The 22,041-nt window shown below is 41.2% G+C and overlaps 2 protein-coding genes across 6 annotated transcripts; one reads left to right on the top strand and one right to left on the bottom strand.

Annotated features, from left to right (window-relative positions):
* Positions 1-764: 764 nt before the first annotated feature.
* rp1l1a (rp1 like 1a) lies at positions 765-14,004 on the top strand. Of its 2 annotated transcripts, none has more exons than XM_037242546.1 (8): positions 765-864; positions 3,952-4,204; positions 4,375-4,767; positions 5,337-5,601; positions 5,698-9,581; positions 9,673-10,548; positions 10,859-11,692; positions 12,757-14,004. In XM_037242546.1, exons 2-8 carry the CDS (start codon positions 3,971-3,973, stop codon positions 12,970-12,972), a joined length of 6,702 nt encoding a protein of 2,233 aa, XP_037098441.1. In that variant the 5' UTR covers positions 765-864; positions 3,952-3,970; the 3' UTR covers positions 12,973-14,004. The 2 variants fall into 2 exon arrangements, with proteins under 2 accessions (XP_037098441.1, XP_037098440.1); XM_037242545.1 differs by lacking the exon at positions 765-864 and adding an exon at positions 2,133-2,485.
* Positions 12,680-20,774, bottom strand: gckr (glucokinase (hexokinase 4) regulator). 4 transcript variants are annotated; one of them, XR_005096382.1, is made up of 20 exons: positions 20,664-20,774; positions 20,165-20,314; positions 20,024-20,092; positions 19,888-19,956; positions 19,505-19,578; positions 19,260-19,326; positions 19,110-19,163; positions 18,920-19,014; positions 18,283-18,388; positions 18,049-18,167; positions 17,226-17,324; positions 17,029-17,126; positions 16,804-16,880; positions 16,415-16,511; positions 16,232-16,335; positions 15,922-15,999; positions 15,615-15,755; positions 15,355-15,489; positions 13,837-13,953; positions 12,680-12,989 (listed from the first exon to the last, which is right to left on the bottom strand). XR_005096382.1 is itself a non-coding variant. In XM_037242576.1 (19 exons), the coding sequence occupies exons 1-19, from the start codon at positions 20,676-20,678 to the stop codon at positions 13,933-13,935; spliced, it is 1,668 nt and encodes a 555-aa protein (XP_037098471.1). In that variant the 5' UTR covers positions 20,679-20,774; the 3' UTR covers positions 12,680-13,932. The 4 variants fall into 4 exon arrangements, 3 of the variants coding, with proteins under 3 accessions (XP_037098471.1, XP_037098453.1, XP_037098462.1); XM_037242576.1 differs by having other exon boundaries at positions 12,680-13,953; XM_037242558.1 differs by lacking the exons at positions 12,680-12,989; positions 13,837-13,953 and adding an exon at positions 14,956-15,287.
* Between the last annotated feature and the right edge of the window lie 1,267 nt (positions 20,775-22,041).

The following is a 22,041-nucleotide window of genomic DNA, read 5'->3' as shown; positions in this document are numbered from 1 at the left end:
TGTTTGACTAGACACTGTTAGACCAGCAGACTGCTGTTGTCTGAGGATCACAGATGGTGTAACAAGTCTAATCCTCTTTTAACTACATGAATCCTACTCACTTATCAGCCACCAACCCCCATGTTCTACCGTCTTCCTGATAATGAGTTGTTCATTAATTAATTAAAAGTGATCTAAAATGACATAAGATAACATTAATGTATTATTATTATTCATATAAATATTATTATTATTAATATTATTATTATCATTATTATTATTATTATTATTATTATTGACCACTTAAGAATCTACATTTGATTGAACTGTTATATTATTTAGCACTCTGACCGGGAAGTTCCTACTGTATGGTATGTTGTTTGTTTGTTTGTTTGTTTGTTTGTTTGTTTGTTTGTTTGTTTGTTTGTTTGTTTGGTTGGTTGGTTGGTTTTTTTTGCAATGGCATTGGAAGTTTTTTCTTTTTTTGCAAGAACAAATACAAACTACTCAGGCATTTAACAAGCCAAACATTCCCAAATTACATTACAGTAAACAACAAAACCAAACATTAGATAGACTAAAAGAAACATTACAAGAAAATTAATAAAATAAAATAACACTGGGCACACTAACGCAAGTAAATTAAGACTCATTAGCGAAGAAGAAAGTTATTGTGCTTTCTTATTTCTGTCAAACTCCATGAATTTGAAGTTTTATTTTGGAGGGGTAGATGCCGGCATTCTCCGAACAGTGGCTTGACAATCTCAGGTGCGCCCCTTATGCGCGATCTGCAGAAGCCTGAGATGGATATACGGCTCGATTAGTCTTTTCTCCATGGTATTCTAATGCAAAATTGACACTTGTAGTCGTGATGTGTCCACGTGGGTAAGAAAACGCATTTTTATTTTTATTTCTCTAGAAACGAGTGGGAAAGCCAATCAGTTGAGAGGTGACCGGTCAGTGGCACTTATAAGGGATAAGGGCTGACGGAGAGAGATAGAAAGAACAAGAGCACCATTTAATCTCATTGGCTTTCTTCATGAGCGTGATGGCATTGACCAGAATATTTATTTATTTATTTATCTATTTATCTATTTATCTATTTATTTATTTATTTATTTATTTATTTATTTATCTATTTATTTATCTATTTATTTATTTATTTATTTATGGATTCTGCTCCTTTATTTGTTAAGTGAAGGTCAAAAAGTTCAGAGAGTGAAATTTACATCAGTACAAAAGATTGTTTCTTTTTGCTATCAATTACGTAATTCCTGTTTTGATGATGTGGCTAAAAAAAACTGAAAACAAAATAGTTTCTGTCTTTTATTAACTTTAGCACTAGCACTAGCTTGTGCGAAAATGAAAAAAGATATTTGACACAGCTCATTTCCAAGTTGACAGCAAAATCAGGACTGAACAGACAGCAGCTCCTGCAAATAAAACAAAGCTCATGTTATCTCATGATAACAAATGCAAAACATGTCACCTGAATGAGTGTTTTTTTATTTTTCAAAGATTAGACAAAGAAATTTTAAATGCTGGAAGATAGGGATTTTTTTTGCGTCTGAACTTGTTGCTTCATTGTTGTTTATGTTCTTGCTCTCCGTGCCTTTTTATGCCCTAGTCGTTCTTTAATGACACTCCATCCATCATCTATCCATCCATCCATTTATCCATCCATCCATCATCCATCCATCCATCCATCCATCCATCCATCCATCCATCCATCCATCCATCCATCATTCCGTCCATCTTCAGTATGCTACCTCACAAAGTGAGCATACACTTGAAACATTTTATCATATCTTTCACAGCGGATATAAAACAAGAACAGTGGTCCTATACCATGAAAGAGAGAGGCGCTGTTGAACCATTTATCCATCCATTTTCTGAACCGCTTTTCCTTACAAGGGTCAGGAGGACACTTTGAACTGGTTGCACTGATAGACAAAAAAACATTCACACTCACACCTACGGGCAATTTGAGTGCTCAATCAACCTACCATGCATGTCTTTGGAATGTGAGAGAAACCAAAGTTTCCGCAGGAAACCTCCACAATATTAAAGGTGTTGATCATGTCTGCTGATCGCTATGTTAAAAAGAAACAGACTTTTTTAAGACGTGTTTAAAATAGCACATTTCATGCATCACATCCTGTCACATGGGAGCATCACTTGTCTCTCCACCATCTTGGCCTCACCATAGCAACCTCCACACAGGTTCTTAAGCAGGCTTTTCTTTCTATCCTTAGCCTCCTCCCCTTGCCTCTTCCCATACCCCCACCCTATCCTTGTCCTCCCTCCTACCATGTTCCTCATTAGTGACTGCCATTTTATTGTAGGAGCTCAAGAAGCGTCTCAGCTCATGACTCAAACTGCGGCGCTAGAGTAACTTGAATATGTTAACTTTTGCTGTCGGACTCAACTCGTTAGACCTTTCGGAGGGTCAAGCGCGTTCTCCTACTGAATTTTAAATTGCCTTTGGACCATGTTTCCTAAATATGTGAGTCCCAATTTATTATTATTATTGTTATTCTTTTAAAGTATTATTATTATTATTGTTATTGTTATTGTTATTATTATTATTATTATTATTGTTGTTGAGATCTTTCCGTAAATGTTACCTATAGTGGAAACTGAAATGAACGAAATGAACCTTAGATTAATCTGGTAAAATAGTGTTTAAAAATAATAATAAACTATTGATGTATTGTAGTTATGGGCATTGTAGATAGTATCATTTTTGAACATGTTTATACATTTTTTTTAAATAAATGTTTCTTGTTTTTTAAGTTAGGTAAGTTTACTATAAATAACTGTGGCTATTTTTGTTTTGTCTTAGATTTCAGACAAATGCTATGATAACAATGAAAATCCTTCTTCAGATGGTTACAGAGTAATTCTTCAATCTTCTTTTTCACCTGCGTCATATGAGGCAGTTCTATTAACAAGGAAGATGGAGAGTTCCAAATGTGTCATGTTTGTATCACTAAATACAGTATGAACAACTGGTGAACTAAAACTACTAGTTTGTAAACTGTAAATGGGTATTTCCTTTTTAAAAAAAGAGCCTGGTGCTGTTTTAGGTGTAAGGTTGTTAGGAGAGATTAAGATGCTGAGCGTCACGTTGAGGTTGTCTTGGGCCAGGAAAGGTGGTTTGCCCTCTTACTGCCCCCGAGGAATTATTAGATTAGTAAATATATAGAGTTGTGTCAAAATCGATATAATTCTGATTTGATTGTATTCATTTTACAATGTGTTTATTAATGTGATTGTAATTTCAGGTTGTATAAAACTTTAGGGCATTGTGCCAAGTCGTCCTGATTTGATTCTGTCATGTAGTTAAATAAAGTAGCCAATATAGTAGATATGGCTGTTAATATGATGTAGTGCATTGATAAAAAGTACCTTATTAACAATGTCCATCTAAAAAAATGGTCACCAACCTTTTTGACAGCGAAACAACTACTTCTGGAGGACTGATTATTGCAAAAGGATACGCACCTCTGCATTTGCTAAAAAAAACATTGAAGCATATGTTAAGAATGATATTTATGTTTGTGGAGACACTGACCATGTTCATGAATTCTCCCAGTATCAAGAATGACTTAACATGGTCGGAAGCAGATAGATATAAATAAGCAACGCTATTTATATACAGCTCTGCAAATATTAACATTTTCAAATGATAACTGAACTTTCCCGCAGGCTACTCGTGTCATCCTTGGGGGCTACCTGGTGCCCACTTGCACCACATTGTTGACCCCTGATCTGGGCATTATTAAAATAAAGCTATAAAATTAGAATATATTCGAGTTATATGACTTGTTAGTGGATATTCTGACCTGAATCCTCCTTGTCAAACAACCAGATTAATCACATGGTTATATAAAAAGGACGAAATGAGACGAAAAAAATATCTTAAAATGTATCACTACATTCATTATTGCCCTGTTTTACAACCATCAGGTGTGTGTGAAAGTGCAGCATGACGACTGTCCAAGAAGGGAGGTGGGGCCTTCCACATACATTTAAACATGCCTCAACACCCAGGCCCCGACCACCTTCTGACCCGCGCCCCGCCCACGTGAAGACAGCCACACCAGCCAAGAGGATAACCTTCTACAAAAGCGGGGACAGCCAGTTTGGCGGTGTCAGGATGGCCATCCACAAGCGTAGCTTCAAATGTTTTGATGCACTGCTAGATGACCTTTCGCAAAAGGTTAGTAGGACAGGTGTCGGGTATCAAAACAGGAACAGCAGAATTAAGTTATATAAACTGTTACAATTTATTTTTTTTTTATCTACTGAGTACTGTCTGTTGAATGCATTTTAGCATGATGATAACTTCTAGATCCAACATTTATACGAAACTATTTTATGTCTGTATAGGTGCCACTTCCTTTTGGTGTGCGGACTGTGACCACGCCCCGCGGCACCCGCACCATCAAACATCTGGAGGAACTCCAGGATGGGGGCTGTTACCTCTGCTCTGACCGGCGCCAGCCTAGACCAATCAATATGGAGCATGCCAAAAAAAGCCAAAGCATTTGGCACCATCACAGCCGCATATCCACTCAACCAGAAACCTCGTCCACGTCCTTACCTGGCCATCTACCTCACAGGCATCGGCGGATCCTGCTGGTTAAAAATACTGAGCCAGGGATGCGAAGGAGTGTGGTCCTGAGCAGGCGGTCAATCAGAAGTATGAGGGCCTTTCTTGAGGAAGTGTCCGAAGTGATGCAGTTCCATGTCCGAAAGGTTTACACTGCTGAGGGACGCAGGGTGAGGATTTTTTTTTTTTACTTCCATACATGAATGACTCCCTAATTAGATCAAGAGTGTCAAACTCGTTTTTGTCACAGGCCATATCGTTGCGATAGCTTAACTCGGAGGGCCATTACAACTGTGAAAAATGATGGATAACCAGTTTCGAAATCAAAAAACAGTAAATTTTTCAATTTAATTTAAAGGGGGGGTCGGTATAGAAAATTCTGGCATTATCTCATCCCAGTGTTGTCAAAAGTGAAGACAATTTGCAAGAAACATGAAGGCATCACACATGATTTGTCTTCACAGGCCACGTAAACCTTGAGTTTGACACCTGAGAATTAGATCCATAGACCTCTATGCCCTGCAAATGCTTTTTTTTTTATCATCCAGCTTCATGCATCATAAACTTGTGATGATATAATGATAAATAGCATTAACAAAGGCAAAGTCATACAGAATCTGCACTTGAATGTGTTTTGTCTAACAGTGCACAATGACAAACTGACACCGTACACTTAACCTCTTGTTCAACTTTTGACTTATCTGTGTTACATTTTGAAACATTGTAAATGGGTCCCTAGGTTGACAACGTTCAAAGTCTGATGACATGCCCTGGAGTTTTGGTGTGTGTCGGCAGAGAGGCCCTCAGTCCCTTGCTACTGAAGATCATACGAAAGAGCTCAGAGGAAAAACTCCCAGGTTTGAGCAGCAAGTCCCCTGGTCTTGGTCCTAGGACTCCTGGAAGTGGAGCTCGATCCCCAGGTATTCAAGAAGCAAGATCAACCCGTCATGGAGCTCAATCCGGAGCCAGTGAATGCAGTGAGGGACAGGAGAGCAGGAAAAGTGGTAGGCTATCAGTTATTGACATATACATTATGTGCAGACACATGAATTTACAACACAGCGCTAATTATTGTTTGATTTTTCAATCTCTGCTTTCAGTTAACTTTGGTCTAGAAACAAAAAAGAGCATCATCCACCGTCGATCTGATTCATCTACCCGCTCCACTCGATTGTCGTTGTCCTCAGAGAAGTCCTTTGGCAACGCTATAAGAGCACACACACAACAGAGACCTTCTATTATGAACGACGACATTGAAAAGCGTGTCCTAGTCAACAAGGATGGCAGTCTCTCCGTGGAGATGAGAGTTCGTTTTCGCCTCCGCAATGATGAGACCTTGCAGTGGTCCACGCAGATTGGAAAATCACCCTCTCTGACAAGTGACTGCTGCCCTCCAAGTCATGCCCACACCCCTTGTTTGCAAAATTACCAATCCGAAAGCTGCTCTGATTGTGCAACTGTTGACCCAGATGATATGGACTATTCCAATCAATCACTCCATCATCCATTAGATGTGAGTCAGTGCAGCTGCTGTTACCAAATGCAAGAAGAGAAGTACAACCTCTGGGACCACCCAATACATAATCATAAGCAGCCACCTGTCCCACCCCAATATATGTCGAGCCAGACTCACACTACAGTAAGACACACACATTCCTCTGGCTCTTCCTCATCTTGTAACTCGATGAGAGTAGTGCGTTGCCGGGCAAAATTCTCCAACTGTGGAAGAGGTTCGGATTCAGAGCATAGTCAACTTGTCCAAGAAGAAACATGTGTGGTGGAACGGGTAGAACAGATATTAGACATGGCGCAGAATGAAGACACTAACGTTGACATGTGCATGATGAGCAGGTGCTCCAGTCGCAGTGAAGTGATCACCAAGAATGACAATGCAAGATCTCCTAGCGAGAGGTCAATCGTGGATGAGCCAATGGAGGAAGAGGTGGATCACACACTGTCTAGAGTCAGCAGCTCCTCACATGTACTGCGATCATTAAAAGAAGACCAAGATGTTGATGATGACCTGCCACCTAGTGCTTCACAGTGTTCACAAAGAAGTGGACCATCCTCAAATGCTCACCTGAACAACAGTCAGCCAATTTGCCACTCGACTGAGCTCAACAAGCCAGAGGACCAGGACAATAAAGAGTGTGAAACAACATCTGCTGTCACCTCTTGTCTATGTGGATCTGAGATGATAGATCAAACTCTCAGATTCAGCTCAAATGTAAGTAGAGCTTCTTGTAGGTCCACCAAAATTGTAAACCAAACAAATGAGAGCGAAGAGATACAAAGCATAGTTAAAGCTTCATCTGGCACCTCCGGCCCATCCGGGTTGTCAAGTGTCTGTCGTAATTGTGGAGGCTGCAAATGGGTAGTCACCTCCAATAGCAGTAGTAGAGCTTCACAGAGATCATGTGACCCTCCACAAGCCCCTTCAAACCCAACTTCGCCTCTTGAAAACCAAGAGAATGCAAATTACTTAATGAACGATGATGCTTTGTCTACACTATCCAACAAAACAAATCTCACAGGACGTGGATCTGCCATCCTTGATGTCCTGAAAAGTGACACAGCCAGTGCCATTTCCAGAATGTCTAGTCCTGAGACAACAGAAAAACACCAAGACAGAACCACCTCAGCTATAATCCATAAATCCAACACACCTCAGAAATCCGTTTCTACTGATACAACAACAGAAAATAACTTGAGAAGCTCCAGTGTTATGTCAGGTCAGTCTCAGAAGTCCAACTTGAGTGGCACATTTGAAAGTCCCAATGTCACATCAACAGAAGGAGCAGAGGGAGGAACCTTGTTCAAAAGAGAAGCAAAATCTTGTATTTCAACTAAGACTCTCTCAAGTGTCTCTCCATCTGACAATGCAGACTTGGAAAACAGTAGAACTCATAGTTGTCTTTCTGTAAATTCTGTTTCTATCAAGTCTGGCACTGAGCAGAGACCCAATAGTGCCCTCTCAACGAAATCATCAAAGTCAGGGAAATCCAAAATATCTTACCGCAAGTCCACAAATAGTCAATGTCCAACTGAAACAGAAAAAACAGACATATGCCTTGAAAATCCAGATATTGAAGGCAACAAAGAAGATTGTAACACAGCTGAAGAAAGGACAAACAGTGCTTTGTCTACAAAATCAACAACCTCTTGTCGTACAACCTGTACCCCAAACTTTCCTGATCTAAAGGAAGTTTCTACTATTGAGGTGAATGGAAATAAGGCAGATGAAGATAAAGAGCGAGGAGCCAGCGCCATGTCTATGAAGTCAAAATCTTCCCGGGGCTCATCTGCCTCTCAAAAATCAGTTTCTATCAAGAATCTAAAACCAGCATCTCAAAAACCAAATGCAGTCACCATTAAAACACCACAAGGGGTTGATATGGTAAGTGAGGCAACAGAGACGTCACAAATTGTTGAAGGTGAAGATGTGGAAGAAAGAAATACACCAAGTAAAACTTCTGAACACTCTTATGGTCAAATGTTGTCACCAAAAAAAACTGGCTCATTGCAGAAAGTTAGAGCTTCATCACCAAGTGGTTCTAATGAGGTAAGGGCCCGGAGTATGTGCTCAGTTCACTCAGCAACTTCTGCTAAATCTGGACATTTTAAATGCCAGTGTGTTGTAGTGTCAGAATTTGAAGAGGGAGCGAAAAGAGGGGTGGGCGATGAAAATGAAGCCAAGAAAGAGGAAAAAACAATGGAACAAAATGAAGTGGAGGACTCACGAAGCACTGAGCAACTAAGTCAAAACTCTGGGTCAGTGTCTCTTGCATTGCCAGATGACCAGGAAATGTGTGACACAGACAGCTGCAAGTCCTGCATTTCCCATGTAGAGAATCCCAAGGACAGAATGAGAACAGCAGCTCCAAATGCCCAGTCAAGATTATCTCATAACTCCAGAGTCAACGAGAGTCCCGGAGCAGTCGACATCCCGACTATTGAAGCACCTGAATTTGATGGGGATGTTGACAAACACCATGAGGACTGTATTTGTGCTAGCCCAGCATCAAGCTGCAAAAGCAATAACAACAGGATCTCATCTTCACTGTCATCAGTTCGTGCCCAGGTTAAAAATTCTAAGCTTGCTCAGCAGCCTGACGAAGTTGAGACAACTGTTGATCCTGACAATAGTGGCTCCAAAAAGTCAGAAAGTGGAGCTGAAGAAACACAGAGTAGCCTCATCAACAAGGCGGCGAGTGCAAACTCCAGTGGACTATGTTCCCTGTCGCGTGACTTGGCAGGTGATGCAAAAGTGAACGGCTTGAAGCAGAGTAAAGAAGAAGGTACTGCTGACCCATCTGAGAGTGGCAGTGTCCGATCTGTCAAAACATCCATTTCTACAAAGAAAGAGATGTCAGTCAAGTCCTCAAAGCAGGGCAACTCTAGACCTTGTAGTAAGAAGTCACATGTTGAAAGAACCGTGTCTGCTGCTGACCTTGTCCAGGACACTCAGGCCACACATCAACACTGTCAGCAGTCAAGCAAAACCAGTGGCAAACAGCATTTAGAGAAAGACATCAGGCATGAGATGAAGAGCAGCCAAAAGGATCAGGATGAGGGGAAAGTAGTGACCCCTGAGTGTCTACCCAATGCTTCCCCCAGTGAAGTGGTCAATGATTGGTTGCGCAGCATTCCTTCTAACAGCGACATGATTGCTCTTGATGAGCTCATTGATGATCGGCACGGCAAGGAAGCGATGTTTAAAGCTGTTATAGAATCAGAGGAACATCTTGCCGAAGATAAGTTAGACAAAGTGGAGGAAGTTGGGGGTTACCAGAAAGAAGAAGAATGTGCTACAATTAATGAAAAAAATATAGATCTGGCTACAGGTGGTGATGCATTAGATCCTCCCCAACCCAACTCTCCATGGATTAGTGGAACGGCATTACCCAAAGATTGGCGCTCTTCAACTGCAGTCATGAAGGTTCTTCTCGGCTCCTCTCTGGGACGATGTAGAAGCTTGCCTGAGGTACAGTAAGATAAATAAGGCTAATTATTTTGTCTGGAATGTGTTTGTGTAACAAGAACATGACATAAATGATATGAAATCTATTCCACAGGTGTCTCCAGTTTATGGGCGTAGACTAAGCACATCAGCCAGAGGCCTCCTGGACTGTTTGGCTCAGCTTCAGTTAATTGAGCCTGTCAGAGGTCAAAGCTGCAACAAACATGAGGACAGACACCGGCAGTACAACGACATTATAGCCATTCTCCAATCCCTTTGGCTCACCGAACCTAGGAACATTGAGACCAAGGACACCGGCATTGAACAAGGGACCCCACCAAGGTCTTCATCAGGGGTAGGCATGAGCAGTGGCTCTGGTGGCTCAGGGAAGGACCAAGACAATCAAGTAGGGGATGAAACACTCCCCAAGGAATCTTCACGTGAGGATGAGGCTGTGGAGAAAGCTTCAGAGCAGACAACAGAACCACACAAAGTAGAAGTTAAGGCTGAGGTATTTTCTAAAGAACAACCTTGGCATAGTGATAATCCAAGTCAAGTCCCTCAAATTCCGCAAAGTCCAAAAGATACAGACCCTTCATTATCTAACCAAAGCTCTGCCGACTCCAACTCCAGTTCAGCAACACCACCAACGATTTTGCAAGCACCATTGTCAAATAAACCATCCCAAGATCCCGATCCAGTGTGGGTGTTGCACCTTCTGAAGAAGCTGGAGAAAGAATTTATGAACCACTACATTGATGCCATGGAGGAGTTTAAAGTCCGTTGGGACCTTGACGACAGTCTCATCTTGGACACAATGATTTCAGAGTTGAGGGATGAAGTGAGACAACGAATCCAGAACAGCATTAAGCGGGAAATGAGTAAGATCCATAGTCGATGTGGCCGAAGCGGAAAGTCACCTCAGCCTCCAAAGGGGGCTAATCTATCTAGGGAGTCGACCATGACAGAGAAGCGCCGACGGATGCTGAAGGTAAATCCAACAAAATTCAACTTTCCATTTATGCAAATGGTAAAACACTGTATGAGGCAGATTTCCAGATTCCAATGTGGCCAAAATACAAAAAATTTATATTTGGTCTCCTACATCTTGGCGAGACTGTCTCATACAGCTTTAGCATTAGCATTAGCGTTACATAATGCAATATATTGTTATGCTCAGGTGATGTGTATGCTTACAGATAACTGTCTAATGTGATTTGTTTAAAAAACTGTTCAACACATTAAATTTGGCAGGATTTTGTTGCAGAAAGTTGGAAATTATTGTATTCTTTAATTGTCAGGTCATGAAAAACCAGTCAGTCAAAACTGCCGACTCCTCCAGCGATGGTGAGATGACAGCCGAGTTCAGCGACCAACGAAGTGATGACGAATACTGCCCCTGTGACGCATGTGTACGCAAAAAATTAGCAGCACGCCCTCTGAAAATGAACCCGGCGGCAGCTGAAGCGCCGGTGATGATGGAGTTTGATCTCCTTAAGATTCTTCAACTCAGGAAGACCACAGCACCAGTCCCTGCATCTGTGTCACAGCCTACAAATAGGCGCGATGACAGCGTGGCCTTAGTAGAAGGGGAAATAAGGAGTTTAGAGGTTGTACAAGAGGAAGAGGAAGACAACGAATCAAGCGAGGAATTCAAAACTCACGAGACACTTCCTGAGGAAGATGAGGAAGATACAGATGAAGAGGAGAAATATGAAGCTGAGGATTCACAAATCAATGGCGAGAAAGAGTGCTGCCAGTGCATGAGGGAAGAAACACCAGAGAGTGACACAAATAATAATGACACGGAAGGTGAAAGGGAGGAGGATACTGAAGATAGGGACAAGACAGGCGAGGAGGCAGTTGGAGCAGAATTTGATGAAGAGAAGGGCGAGAGCGACAAGGCAGATGGAGGAGAGATCACTGAAGATGGGTTTGGTGAAGAACAGGAAGAGTGCAAGGTCACAGAAGACTCTCCAAATCCAGATCATGAAGACTCAACACTTTTGGAGGAGAAGGGAAACGACAGTGCTTCTGCAGGAGCAGATGATGATGTGGAGGAGGAGAGCAAGGATCACATGGGAGAGTGTCAAGAAGAAGGCGAGTTGTTGCAGCAAGAAAGAGCTTCACCCAAGGTCAGCACATTATAATTAAACAGGTTAAATACACAGTTTGCACTTAAATTTTTTTTTAAAAAGAATAAAAAGCAAAGTCTTCTCAGCATAGACAAAATAATTAAATCTAAATGAATTGGGTAACTGCTTTGTGAACATGGTGCGTTTTTTTAGCAAGTTGTATTATTAACTGAGAAATTGGGAATAAATGGTTAAAGAAATTGAATATTGGTCAAACACACGGAATCAACACCTTTATTATTCATTGTGCAAGTAAATTATTTTTAAAGCAGTGACTGTATTGCATCTATTGGATTTCAGTGTACAGGTGTACAAGTATACCTATGATATCGATGGACATCATCATTTTTTTTTTTTCAATTAAAAACTATTCACAGCCACAAGGGCTGTTGAGTGAAGAAAACGACTCCTCTTTGTGAGCGGGACGAAGGGGTTCAAGTCTGCCTCAAAGACGAATGTGACCTAGTGCAGTCTAAATGCTAATTCTAAGCCATCAGGGGAAGATAATCTCGCTATCCAATTAGACAGACTGAACAGATCTGTTTTGTTTTTGCAACAACTTGCCTCCACTTTAAGAGGTAAGACTTGCAACTTCTTTTCTTGCCACCTCTTTGCATAATTACTGACAACCACAGGTGGTCCAATACTCTACTTGAGTAAAAGTATTTTTAGAAGTAATACAGGTCTCAGCAATTATATTTATTTGATGATCTTGAACAGTTAAGTGAGTAAACTATGCCAAAAAAGAAATCATTTGTAAAGAGGACAAGTATTTTTTCACATCATTGTAACGGTCTGATGATGCATTTGGAGAGAAGTGGCCCGGTTTGTACAAGGCGTTATGTAAGTCTACTTACCTACCACTTACCTTAATTAACTTAGCTCGGCACGCTTGTGGGAGTTCTTTGGTCAAACGCGGTTTATACCGTTTAAAATAACAGTTACCTCCGTTATAACGAAAGTTGAGGCGATGTCTTACTTGTTGACATGAATCAACTTTTATAGAGATGGAGCAATATTGGTGTCCAACTTGTTGGGTCACCACCTTTTTTTTTAACTGGCAGAGTCATAGTTCAACCTGTGATATCGATGCGACCGGGGACGAGGAGGCCGATGCTGAAGACTCCGACGCTAAAGGTCCACGTGACACCGACGCTGATGAGTCAGGAAAGCAGAAGGAGACAGGGCGGATGGACGGAGGCGCAACAGCAGATGGTGCTCTGCTTCATCAGTTCACCAAGACCTCAGTGGAGTCCCAGCTGGGGTCCTTGGAAGACTGAGATCCCCGTCTGAAAAACTGAACATGAAACGACACTTTGCGTATCGAGTCTGCGACTCTTGTTTTTTTTCTCTTCTTCACAGACTGATTAGAACGAGTGGAATCACCAGAACACTTGATGCACTTTATCTCGCTGCTGTTGGAATTTGGACAGTGACATAAAACTTGAAACTACAATCTAGCCTACAGTCTTTAAATATACTAATTATTTGTATATTTGGAAGTTGTATATCTAAGGAATGCAGAATTACTGTTTCATGAGTATTTTTTTTTTTTTTTTGTCCAAGTTTTGCATTTAATCATTTGCTGACTTTGCAGACCTCCAGATATTGTTATTGATATTGCACTTACTACGGTTAGTGTGTATTTATGCTTCTAGCATACATTCTGTTAAATATTTATCTATATCACTGCCACAATTGTTTTTGAAATCTGAACAGTTACCTAACTAGCAGCTTAAATTTAAAAATATGACGCACTCAAGATTATAAACGTAATCTCATTATTTTAAACGGATCGGAAGACATTCATCGCCGAATAGTTATTTACTCGATGCTGTGTGTCTAAAACAGTTAGAAGCCTTAATAATTATTTCTCACTTTGAGGACAGGATCATATATTATCGGTATTTTTTTTTCCTGTTTCATGCTAGACTAATATAAACATAAAAAGTGTATTGAATATTTCTCATTGTGATTATGATTTCAGTGCTTTAGAGTCTGAGCAGCATGATTCTTCCTTCTAGGTGAACTAACGGAATCAATGACTTGTGAGATATTCACATGCTATGTATTCAGTTGGGGTGTGCGTGAGCAGCGATGTGGATCAGCAGCGCGACGTGTGTTACTGAGTACTGATGCCTTACCGTCACCATGGTTATTCAGTATGACTGTGAATCCATAGAAACAAGGACTCGGGCCATGCTCAAGTGGATGAGCTGAAGAGTGGGCTGCTTGTGTACTCATTGTTTTGCCTGAAGTACCTAAAGTGATGAACATATGATGTTAATACAAAATAAAAGCAATGCACAAGATGTTTTGGGTTTGTTTTTTAAGGAAAATGCAACGGTACAAAAGTCAAAGCAAAAAAATACAGTTTAAGTCCAGGTTTGATTTTGTTCATGGGTTGTCAGTCAGCGCAAAAATATGAAAAAGATCATTTTTCATGAGCACAATTAAAACACACACACATGTGCACAAAGGCTTCTCAAATGTTCCCAAATCTGTCTAAATCTGACAATGTTTACTGTTGCTTTGCCAAGACGGATCGATCCAGCTCACAGATGCGGCATTTCAAGATGTAGCACATTTCTTGGACAGATGTGTCTAGTCCAAAAATGTGCAGCTTCATCAAACAGCACAAAGCCACACATTTCTCAAATTTGACATGCTGACTCCAAGAATGTCCACCATGGCTGTTACTCATGAATCCGATGTTCATTTCTGTTCCACAAACAGTCTCCAATGGTGTTTCGGAAAATTTGTGGCAAGTGTTCTCTTGACAGATAAATCACAGTTTTCACAGAGCAGGGCAGATGGCAGATGGCACTGTGTTGTTGAGCGGTTTGCTGATTTCAACATTTTGGGTCGAGTGGCCTATGGTGATGGTAGTGTTAAGGTATGTATGGGCAGACGTAGTTAAACTTATCTACATCATTTAGCCTGAATGTCTGCTGTGCTCATCTGTGGGAGTCTTTGTGCAAAACTAAATTGTAGACATTTAATATTTGTGCTTTGTTCCGGGAACAGACAGAACCAGAAGGAAATGATTCATCTCATTTTGCCGAATGCGGATGTTGCTTGCCCATAATGCTTTGATGGTGTCACCCCTAAAATATTTTAAAATGCAATATAATTTTTATTTATTAGTTCATTCTTTTATTGTGTAACACTCTTCAAGTAGACAAATTCCTCTCTGCAAACCGGTATGCTGGTACTACAAAAAAATCCATAAACTGCATGGAATGTGAGCCAACTAAAAAAGAAATTAAACTTCTTCCAGCCTCGTTTATTGTCTGACTCATCCACGAATGAATATGGCAATTCATGCTGCGTTGAAAATATATGTGGATAAAAATTGAGAATAATGTGAAGCTCATGGATTTGGAAACATTTATAAACAAGGTGCATCTTCATTAGTACTCAACTAATTTAACAGAAAAATGTCTGGTGTAATTTGTTGCTGAAGATTATATCTTGGGCATTACTGCACATAGGCCTCCACGGCCTTCCGTATGATTGGCTGCAAATCCAGAAAAGACCTTGCATCCTCGACAGAGCAACCACTCAGCAGTGAGACCAAGGTCAAAGGCACTACCTGCTCACAAAAAAAATGGAGGAAACATGGCGCACACAATACTTGTTGTTTTTTGTCATTCAGTTACCTTTGTCCTTTCTTTGCCGGTGGCAAAATGTGTGGCCACTGGATAGGAGGTAATGTCCTCAGTCAGGTGGTCCACCTGGTAGATAGCCTTCAGGAGAGCCTCCTCGCACTTGGCCGCAGGATGACCAGACAATTTCTAGCACAAGAAGAATTTGGGTGTCATCACTCTTTTCTAACCAAATTTGCAGATGCGCTCAAGGGTGCAGCAGTGAGGATATCAATTAACCAGGTTAATGCTTGATTACCAAGAAAATCTGATACCTGGATTAAATGTGTAGCACGGCGGTAAAGTTTGCTGTTGGTAACTTGCACGTCGATCATGTGGTTGTGAAAGACCTTGCCCTTTAGGATGTGCGCGCCTGTGCTCACAGCGTTCAGCACCAACTTGGTGGACAGCTCCCACTGCACAACAGAAGCGAGTGAGTGAGTGAGTGAGTGAGTGAGTGAGTGAGTGAGTGAGTGAGTGAGTGAGTGAGTGAGTGAGTGAGTGAGTGAGTGAGTGAGTGAGTGAGTGAGTGAGTGAGTGAGTGAGTGAGTGAGTGAGTGAGTGAGTGAGTGAGTGATGTACCATGTGCTGTAGACTTCCAGAAGACGGTAATTGCCAAGAAAATGTTAAAGTGGATTTACACAATAGTTTTATTTCTTCCTGTAAAGAAAAAGGTGGATATTAAGGGAATGTATTAAGGACAGATACAAGCATTAAGGATTTCATTAAAAGCGAGGGGAGTATATCGGTAGGTAGGGTAGGCAGACAGGCAGGCACTATTGAGGTGGTTGGTTGGGAAGTATACAAGCAAGGAAATGTTAGATACAAGAAAAGGATTACACAAGGTACAGTATGTGTTAGTAATTCAAATTTAGTCAGGGAGATAACCAACTTGAACATCAGCGTAATATCCATCAGTCTGGTGATAAATAGCATGGAGGTTAGACATCTTTTCCCTCACTCGGTGGGCTACATTCATCACTTCACTGATATTGTCTGAGAAAAGAAGACATCGGGATGTTTGAAGAGGATGTTTGACGACAGACCGCAGTCAAGCTCTAGCGTTGTCTCTCACCTGTATGTGTGTAGATGAGAATGACAGTGTCCTGGTCATCAAGCGTGGGGAGGACGTGAAGCAAAAACTCTTCATGCGCAATGCAAAACTGGGGACCCTATGGGGACAAGTTACAGAGATGTGCTTTTGTCGTCATCAATGCGGTGTGTCATGACACTTCAAAAGAAGAGCTTGTTTCATTTGACTTCACAGGATTTCACATATTTTAGGCCTCACACAATCACAATGGGCATGATGAAATGTTAAATCTCTCCAAAGATGTGATTTTACTGCCATACAACATGATGGTGTATTGGATTTTCTTTTGCATTATTTAGACACTATTTTTTTTTTACATTAATTTGTGAGAACCTTAAAGGGAACCTTGAAGCAGTTTCTTTCATAAATACCAGAAAAGAAATGGAACCATCTTTGTTGTTGAGCGCTCTGTATCCTCCACTTATGAACGCCTGAATATCGCCAAAGGCTATGTCACACACACACACACACACACACACACACGAACAAACACTCACACACACAAACACACACACACAAAACAATGAGTAGGATGCCTCCGTTTTTCAAAATCCAATTCATTGCAACACATTTGTGACTACAGCAATGTTGCTCACCTGCTCCAAATGTTGGCTCACACTCACTAGCATCAATGAGGCCCAGCACAGCCAGGCTGCCCCAGCCCAGGTAACACACACGTTTCTTAGAGAGTAAACTGTAACGTGCACAAATCATTCAATGCAGCCCCATATATTTTATTGCTTGGACATTTTATTCTCTTGTGCTGTTGGGAGGATAATTATGTTTGACTGACCTCTTCCCAGCTGCAGCCACCAAACCAGCAATGGCTGTGTTATGAGCATATGTGACCTCAACTGTTTTCTCATAGGCTTTCAGGTGCTTTATGATAGCCCTTATGGAAAGAAGAAACAGAGGAGCAGCCACTTGTGAACAAGTAAAAACAGGCTACAGCAGTGATTCCCAACTAGTGCATCACAGAAACATGTTCAATTTCAGAGTTTTCATATTTACTACAAATAATGCATATTTGTTCATCACTCTATGCAAGTGATTAACATTGATGAGACGTAAGATGAAAATTAACCCGTAAATGCACCTCTTGTTGTTCAGAGGTCTACCCAAAAGATTTGATTTCTAGTCAAATTCAATTTACACTCTGTTGCATGTTTTTTGTTGCATACTTCACTGAGAACCCGTGCAGGCCCAAACTGAATCGGGCGCACAGATTGGCTCCTTTTGAGCACAAGTAGTTTCCATTCATTTTTGTCCTGAACATCTTTGTCCAAATCTTAAGTACAACAGCTACTGCTGATTATCTCACAGTTTTGTCCTTATCTCACTCGCACTCGAACTCGACTCGAAAAAGAAGGGTCTAGCCGAAATGCGGCTCACCAATTTTCTGAGCTGTGTTTGGTTGTGACCTGAGACCTAGCAACTGTGATGTCATTTTTAGTCAACATTAAAAAACAGATGAATTTTGCTGCTTAACTCATACTCTACAAACACAATAACAATCAGAATGCCGTGATGGGGCACACACAACACATTTATGTAGAGAAAATGTTTAGGGTTGTGGCACAGCAGGAATCAATAGCAGCGGTTTCACAGTTTCTTACTGGTGTGTGGTGGTTATGTGAGAGAAAGCGGCAGCATGAGCAGCACACAGGAATACCTCCAGGAGCATTTTTGTTGCACTGCCTCCTTTCATCCTGGAAGAACCACTAATGGCCTCTGGCTGAACTCAAACGTACACAAAGCACAGGGGTAACACATACACACACCAAGACCTATACTTTTGTCAAGAGAATATGGTGTGCAGAGACAGTGACAATCCAGTGACAAGCTCTCACCCCAACTGATGGGTTGATGAGAAAGGCCCTTCGACTTTTGGCAAGCACCTGCATTCTTTGGACCACACTGAGGAAAGTGAATGTGCAGTTTGGTATTGGTTCATTCCTGCACAGAGATTATTTCACAATTATGCATTAAGACGTCCTTGGATTAAACTGTACATGCCCAGACACTCGGAAAAGCTGACATGCCTACATAAGGGAAAGACAGAGCTGCACCATGCATATAAGACTTTCCCTCACACATGGAGTTAAATGAGTAAACCGTCCGTCAGTCAATCAATCCATCCATCCATCCATCCATCCATCCATCCATCCATCCATCCATCCATCCATCCATCCATCCATCCATCCATCCATCCATCCATCCATCCATCCATCCATCCATCCATTATCTGAGCCACCTTTACCCTGATGAGGGTGGCGGGTGTGCTGAAGCCTAACCCAAATGACAAATGCAGTATGATGCAATGCACACTATACAACAACAAAAAGAAAAGTGTTAAATAGTAATTAAAATTGTAGTGTCAAAATTTAGCATTGTTGTTTTTTTCAGAATTTGTGATATAAGTCTCATCTTGAATGCCATTGTGCAGGTAGGTGCACATAAGGTTTTGACCAGCGAACGTAAACATACCGTGCCTGATGTGCCGGGTTAAAACCAACTAAAACAGGAGTGAAAACCTCCGGGTGCCGCAAGCAGAACTCCAACTGACCTGCCACAAATGGAGCCTAAAAGTACATCAATTACATTTTCTAAATAAATGGCACAAAATCAAGCTCCATTCAGCATCTTCATGGATGCCTTAATGAAGCATCTAACTCACAGAAAGTCCACAGGAGATCCCGATGAACAAGACCCTCTTCTTCCCCTTGCACACCTAGTGAAGTAAGTAAATAAATAAATAAATGATACGTGACTCATTGCCGAAGCAGAAGACAGACACATTGCACACGTTTTCCATCACACTCCTGACCTTCATAAGACAGCTCATGCCCAGGTGTGGGTCATCTTCTGGGGCCTCTTGGGAGGAGAGCAGTGCTCTTAAAACATGAAAGACGTGAGTGAGTGAGTGAGTGAGTGAGTGAGTGAGTGAGTGAGTGAGTGAGTGAGTGAGTGAGTGAGTGAGTGAGTGAGTGAGTGAGTGAGTGAGTGAGTGAGTGAGTGAGTGAGTGAGTGAGTGAGTGAGTGAGTGAGTGAGTAAACGAGTGTAACACGTACTTGTCACCTCCAGCAATGATGTATGCATAGACCTCACTGTGGTTCATCTCCTTCAGTGCTTTGTTGAACCCCGACTATACACAAGCACACAACGGTGTGATGTCATTGTTCTGTTGTGAAGTTGCAACAGAAAACTACACTTTCCTCAGCGAACGCTGACTGGCTAATAAAGAAATGAGGATCAATACATCACAGCATGCTAATCCCTGGCAATAAGATTGAACAGATGTGTCAAAAATCCAAGACCTGTGGTCCAAAACCAACATGCCACGTCATTTTCATTTTTCGTCAACTTGCAGCCCCTATTGTGTATTTTTTATTATGTATTTGTAACTGTATAATGTCAACATTCAAATTCAAATGTTGAGTACTGAATGCTTTACCACAACGAGGAAAGCCAGGCGACCTGAAGTTCCGCAGCCACTCAAGACAATAAGGCTGTCCTTTGGCTCCTAAGAAACAAAGGGCTAACAGGTCACAGACATAAATCATGGAACAGGAACACAAGTGGGGCGATACCTTGAGGATGAGCTCCACTATCTTAGCCACCTCCAACATGGATTTCACCACTTCGTCACAAAAAAGTGTCTAAAATAACATTGAAATTCATCTCAACCTTTTATAAGACTCGCAAATACAATTTGTTGTTACTTCACAAACCTGGTAAGTGCTTGTTGTCTCTTTGCGAAACATCTCGGCGTCACAGTTTTGCAACATTCTCACTAGGCAACTAGGTGAAGCTCGGTCAATGTCCTGCGTCAGGGGGTTTGACTTCTCCGAAACAGGGAGTGAGGGCTCGTAATCTAAAGACTGATGACAATGGTTACATCAAGTCATGTTAGTTTATGTGACTTTCAATACGTGCATCATTCGGTATGCAGAGAGACAGAGACAGAGACAGAGAGAGAAAAAGGTGGAAAGAGTTGGAGAAAGGGTGCACTAGAATGAGAAAGTGAGGGAGTGATAGAGGGGGGAGACAGAGAGACAGAGAGAGAGACAGAGAGAGAGGGAGAGAGAAAGAGAGAGAGAGAGAGAGAGAGAGAGAGAGATTGTGTTTTCGTTGGGGCCTGTATAAGAATATATAGAATCCCATCAGTAACACAAAAAGAGAAAAGATAATAAAGATTTCGGCATGACTGTGGAGAATCATTAATCCTACCTCCCATTCATGCATTGTAGAGAGAACACAGGAATCAGCCAAACTCTGTCACTGAGGTTTACAATGGAGACAAGTCAGCGCCCAGATCTCTCTGGAGTGGCAAAGTCCACAAATAGACCTTTGAGATGAAAGTGGCAAAGGGAAGTTTGAAAAGCTCCATTCCAGACGACAAGATCCACTTACTGCATGATCTAATGCAGCTCCTGTCCTGGAGGGCTGCTGCTGTCCTGCCTGTTTTCATTGTCTCCCTCCTGCAACACAGCCGAGGAAAGAGTTCGGACTCCCTTGATCTAATGATATCCAATATTAAAAATGTCAGGCATTCATTTAACGAGCTGATTATTATTATGGTTTTAGCTTGAAGTGGTGTTGACTTCAACAGAGTGTAATAATAATAATAATAATAATAATAATAATAATACTATACGGTGTCAAGGCCTACCTTGTTAATAACAAACCACCTCAACCAAATTGGTGAAGGGTCGCTCAACTAAGATCCAAGATGTAGCAACTACACACCTACAGTTGCCATGACAACAGTAGGGCTGTTTCCAAAGCATGCCGAGGGGATGGGGGGTGAATGTCTTGTATTCAAGGGGAAAACTATTACTTAAGAGGTTGGCTCAGAAGGAAAGAGTGGAAATGGAAGAACACTCTACAACAAGCTACTCGCCTTGAATCTATGTAATTACTTTAGCCATGACCTTCATCAGGATTCATCTTCTAACAGTCATCCATCATGTTAACACATGGACAGAATCATTCCTATATCTGTCTCTTTTCTCTTGCGCTCGCTTTCTTATCCAGACACACACACACACACACACACACACACACACACACACACACACACACACACACACACACTAATGAAAAGTGAATGGAGAGGTTGATGAGAGTGAAATGCTCACGCTCCAAAGTCCACTCAATTTGAGCTACAACTTTAGGCACTGAATGTTCCGTCAGCATCACTGCCATATTGGATGTGTCAAAAGTGAAGTGATCGATGACAATGACGGCCTTATAAATACAATTTATTATAATTATTATTATTATTATGAATGACTCATTCATGCAGCGTGCAGTCAAGGGCCTTGTAGGCGATGAAATAGCAATTAACAGAAAAATAACAATTCTTAACAATTAGCATTTAAGTTTTTGTTTTAATCACCAGTCTTTCATGTCTACATTTATCTAATATATTCACAAAGATATTTTAGCTAATTTAAAACAGTGGATACGGTGGTGGCCAGAAAACATCCTACAAAGCGATCTAGGAGGTGAATTTGCTCATGTGACACTAAACACAGAAATGTGTGTTTTGATTTATTTTGTCAAACGTTTTGAGAGTCTTGATTTATTTTGAATGGTAAACACA

The sequence above is a fragment of the Syngnathus acus genome, chromosome 2 (assembly GCF_901709675.1).
Source record: "Syngnathus acus chromosome 2, fSynAcu1.2, whole genome shotgun sequence".
NCBI lineage: Eukaryota > Metazoa > Chordata > Actinopteri > Syngnathiformes > Syngnathidae > Syngnathus > Syngnathus acus.
The sequence above is the reverse complement of the archived record's forward strand: the minus strand, read 5'-3'. Positions and strand labels throughout refer to the sequence as shown.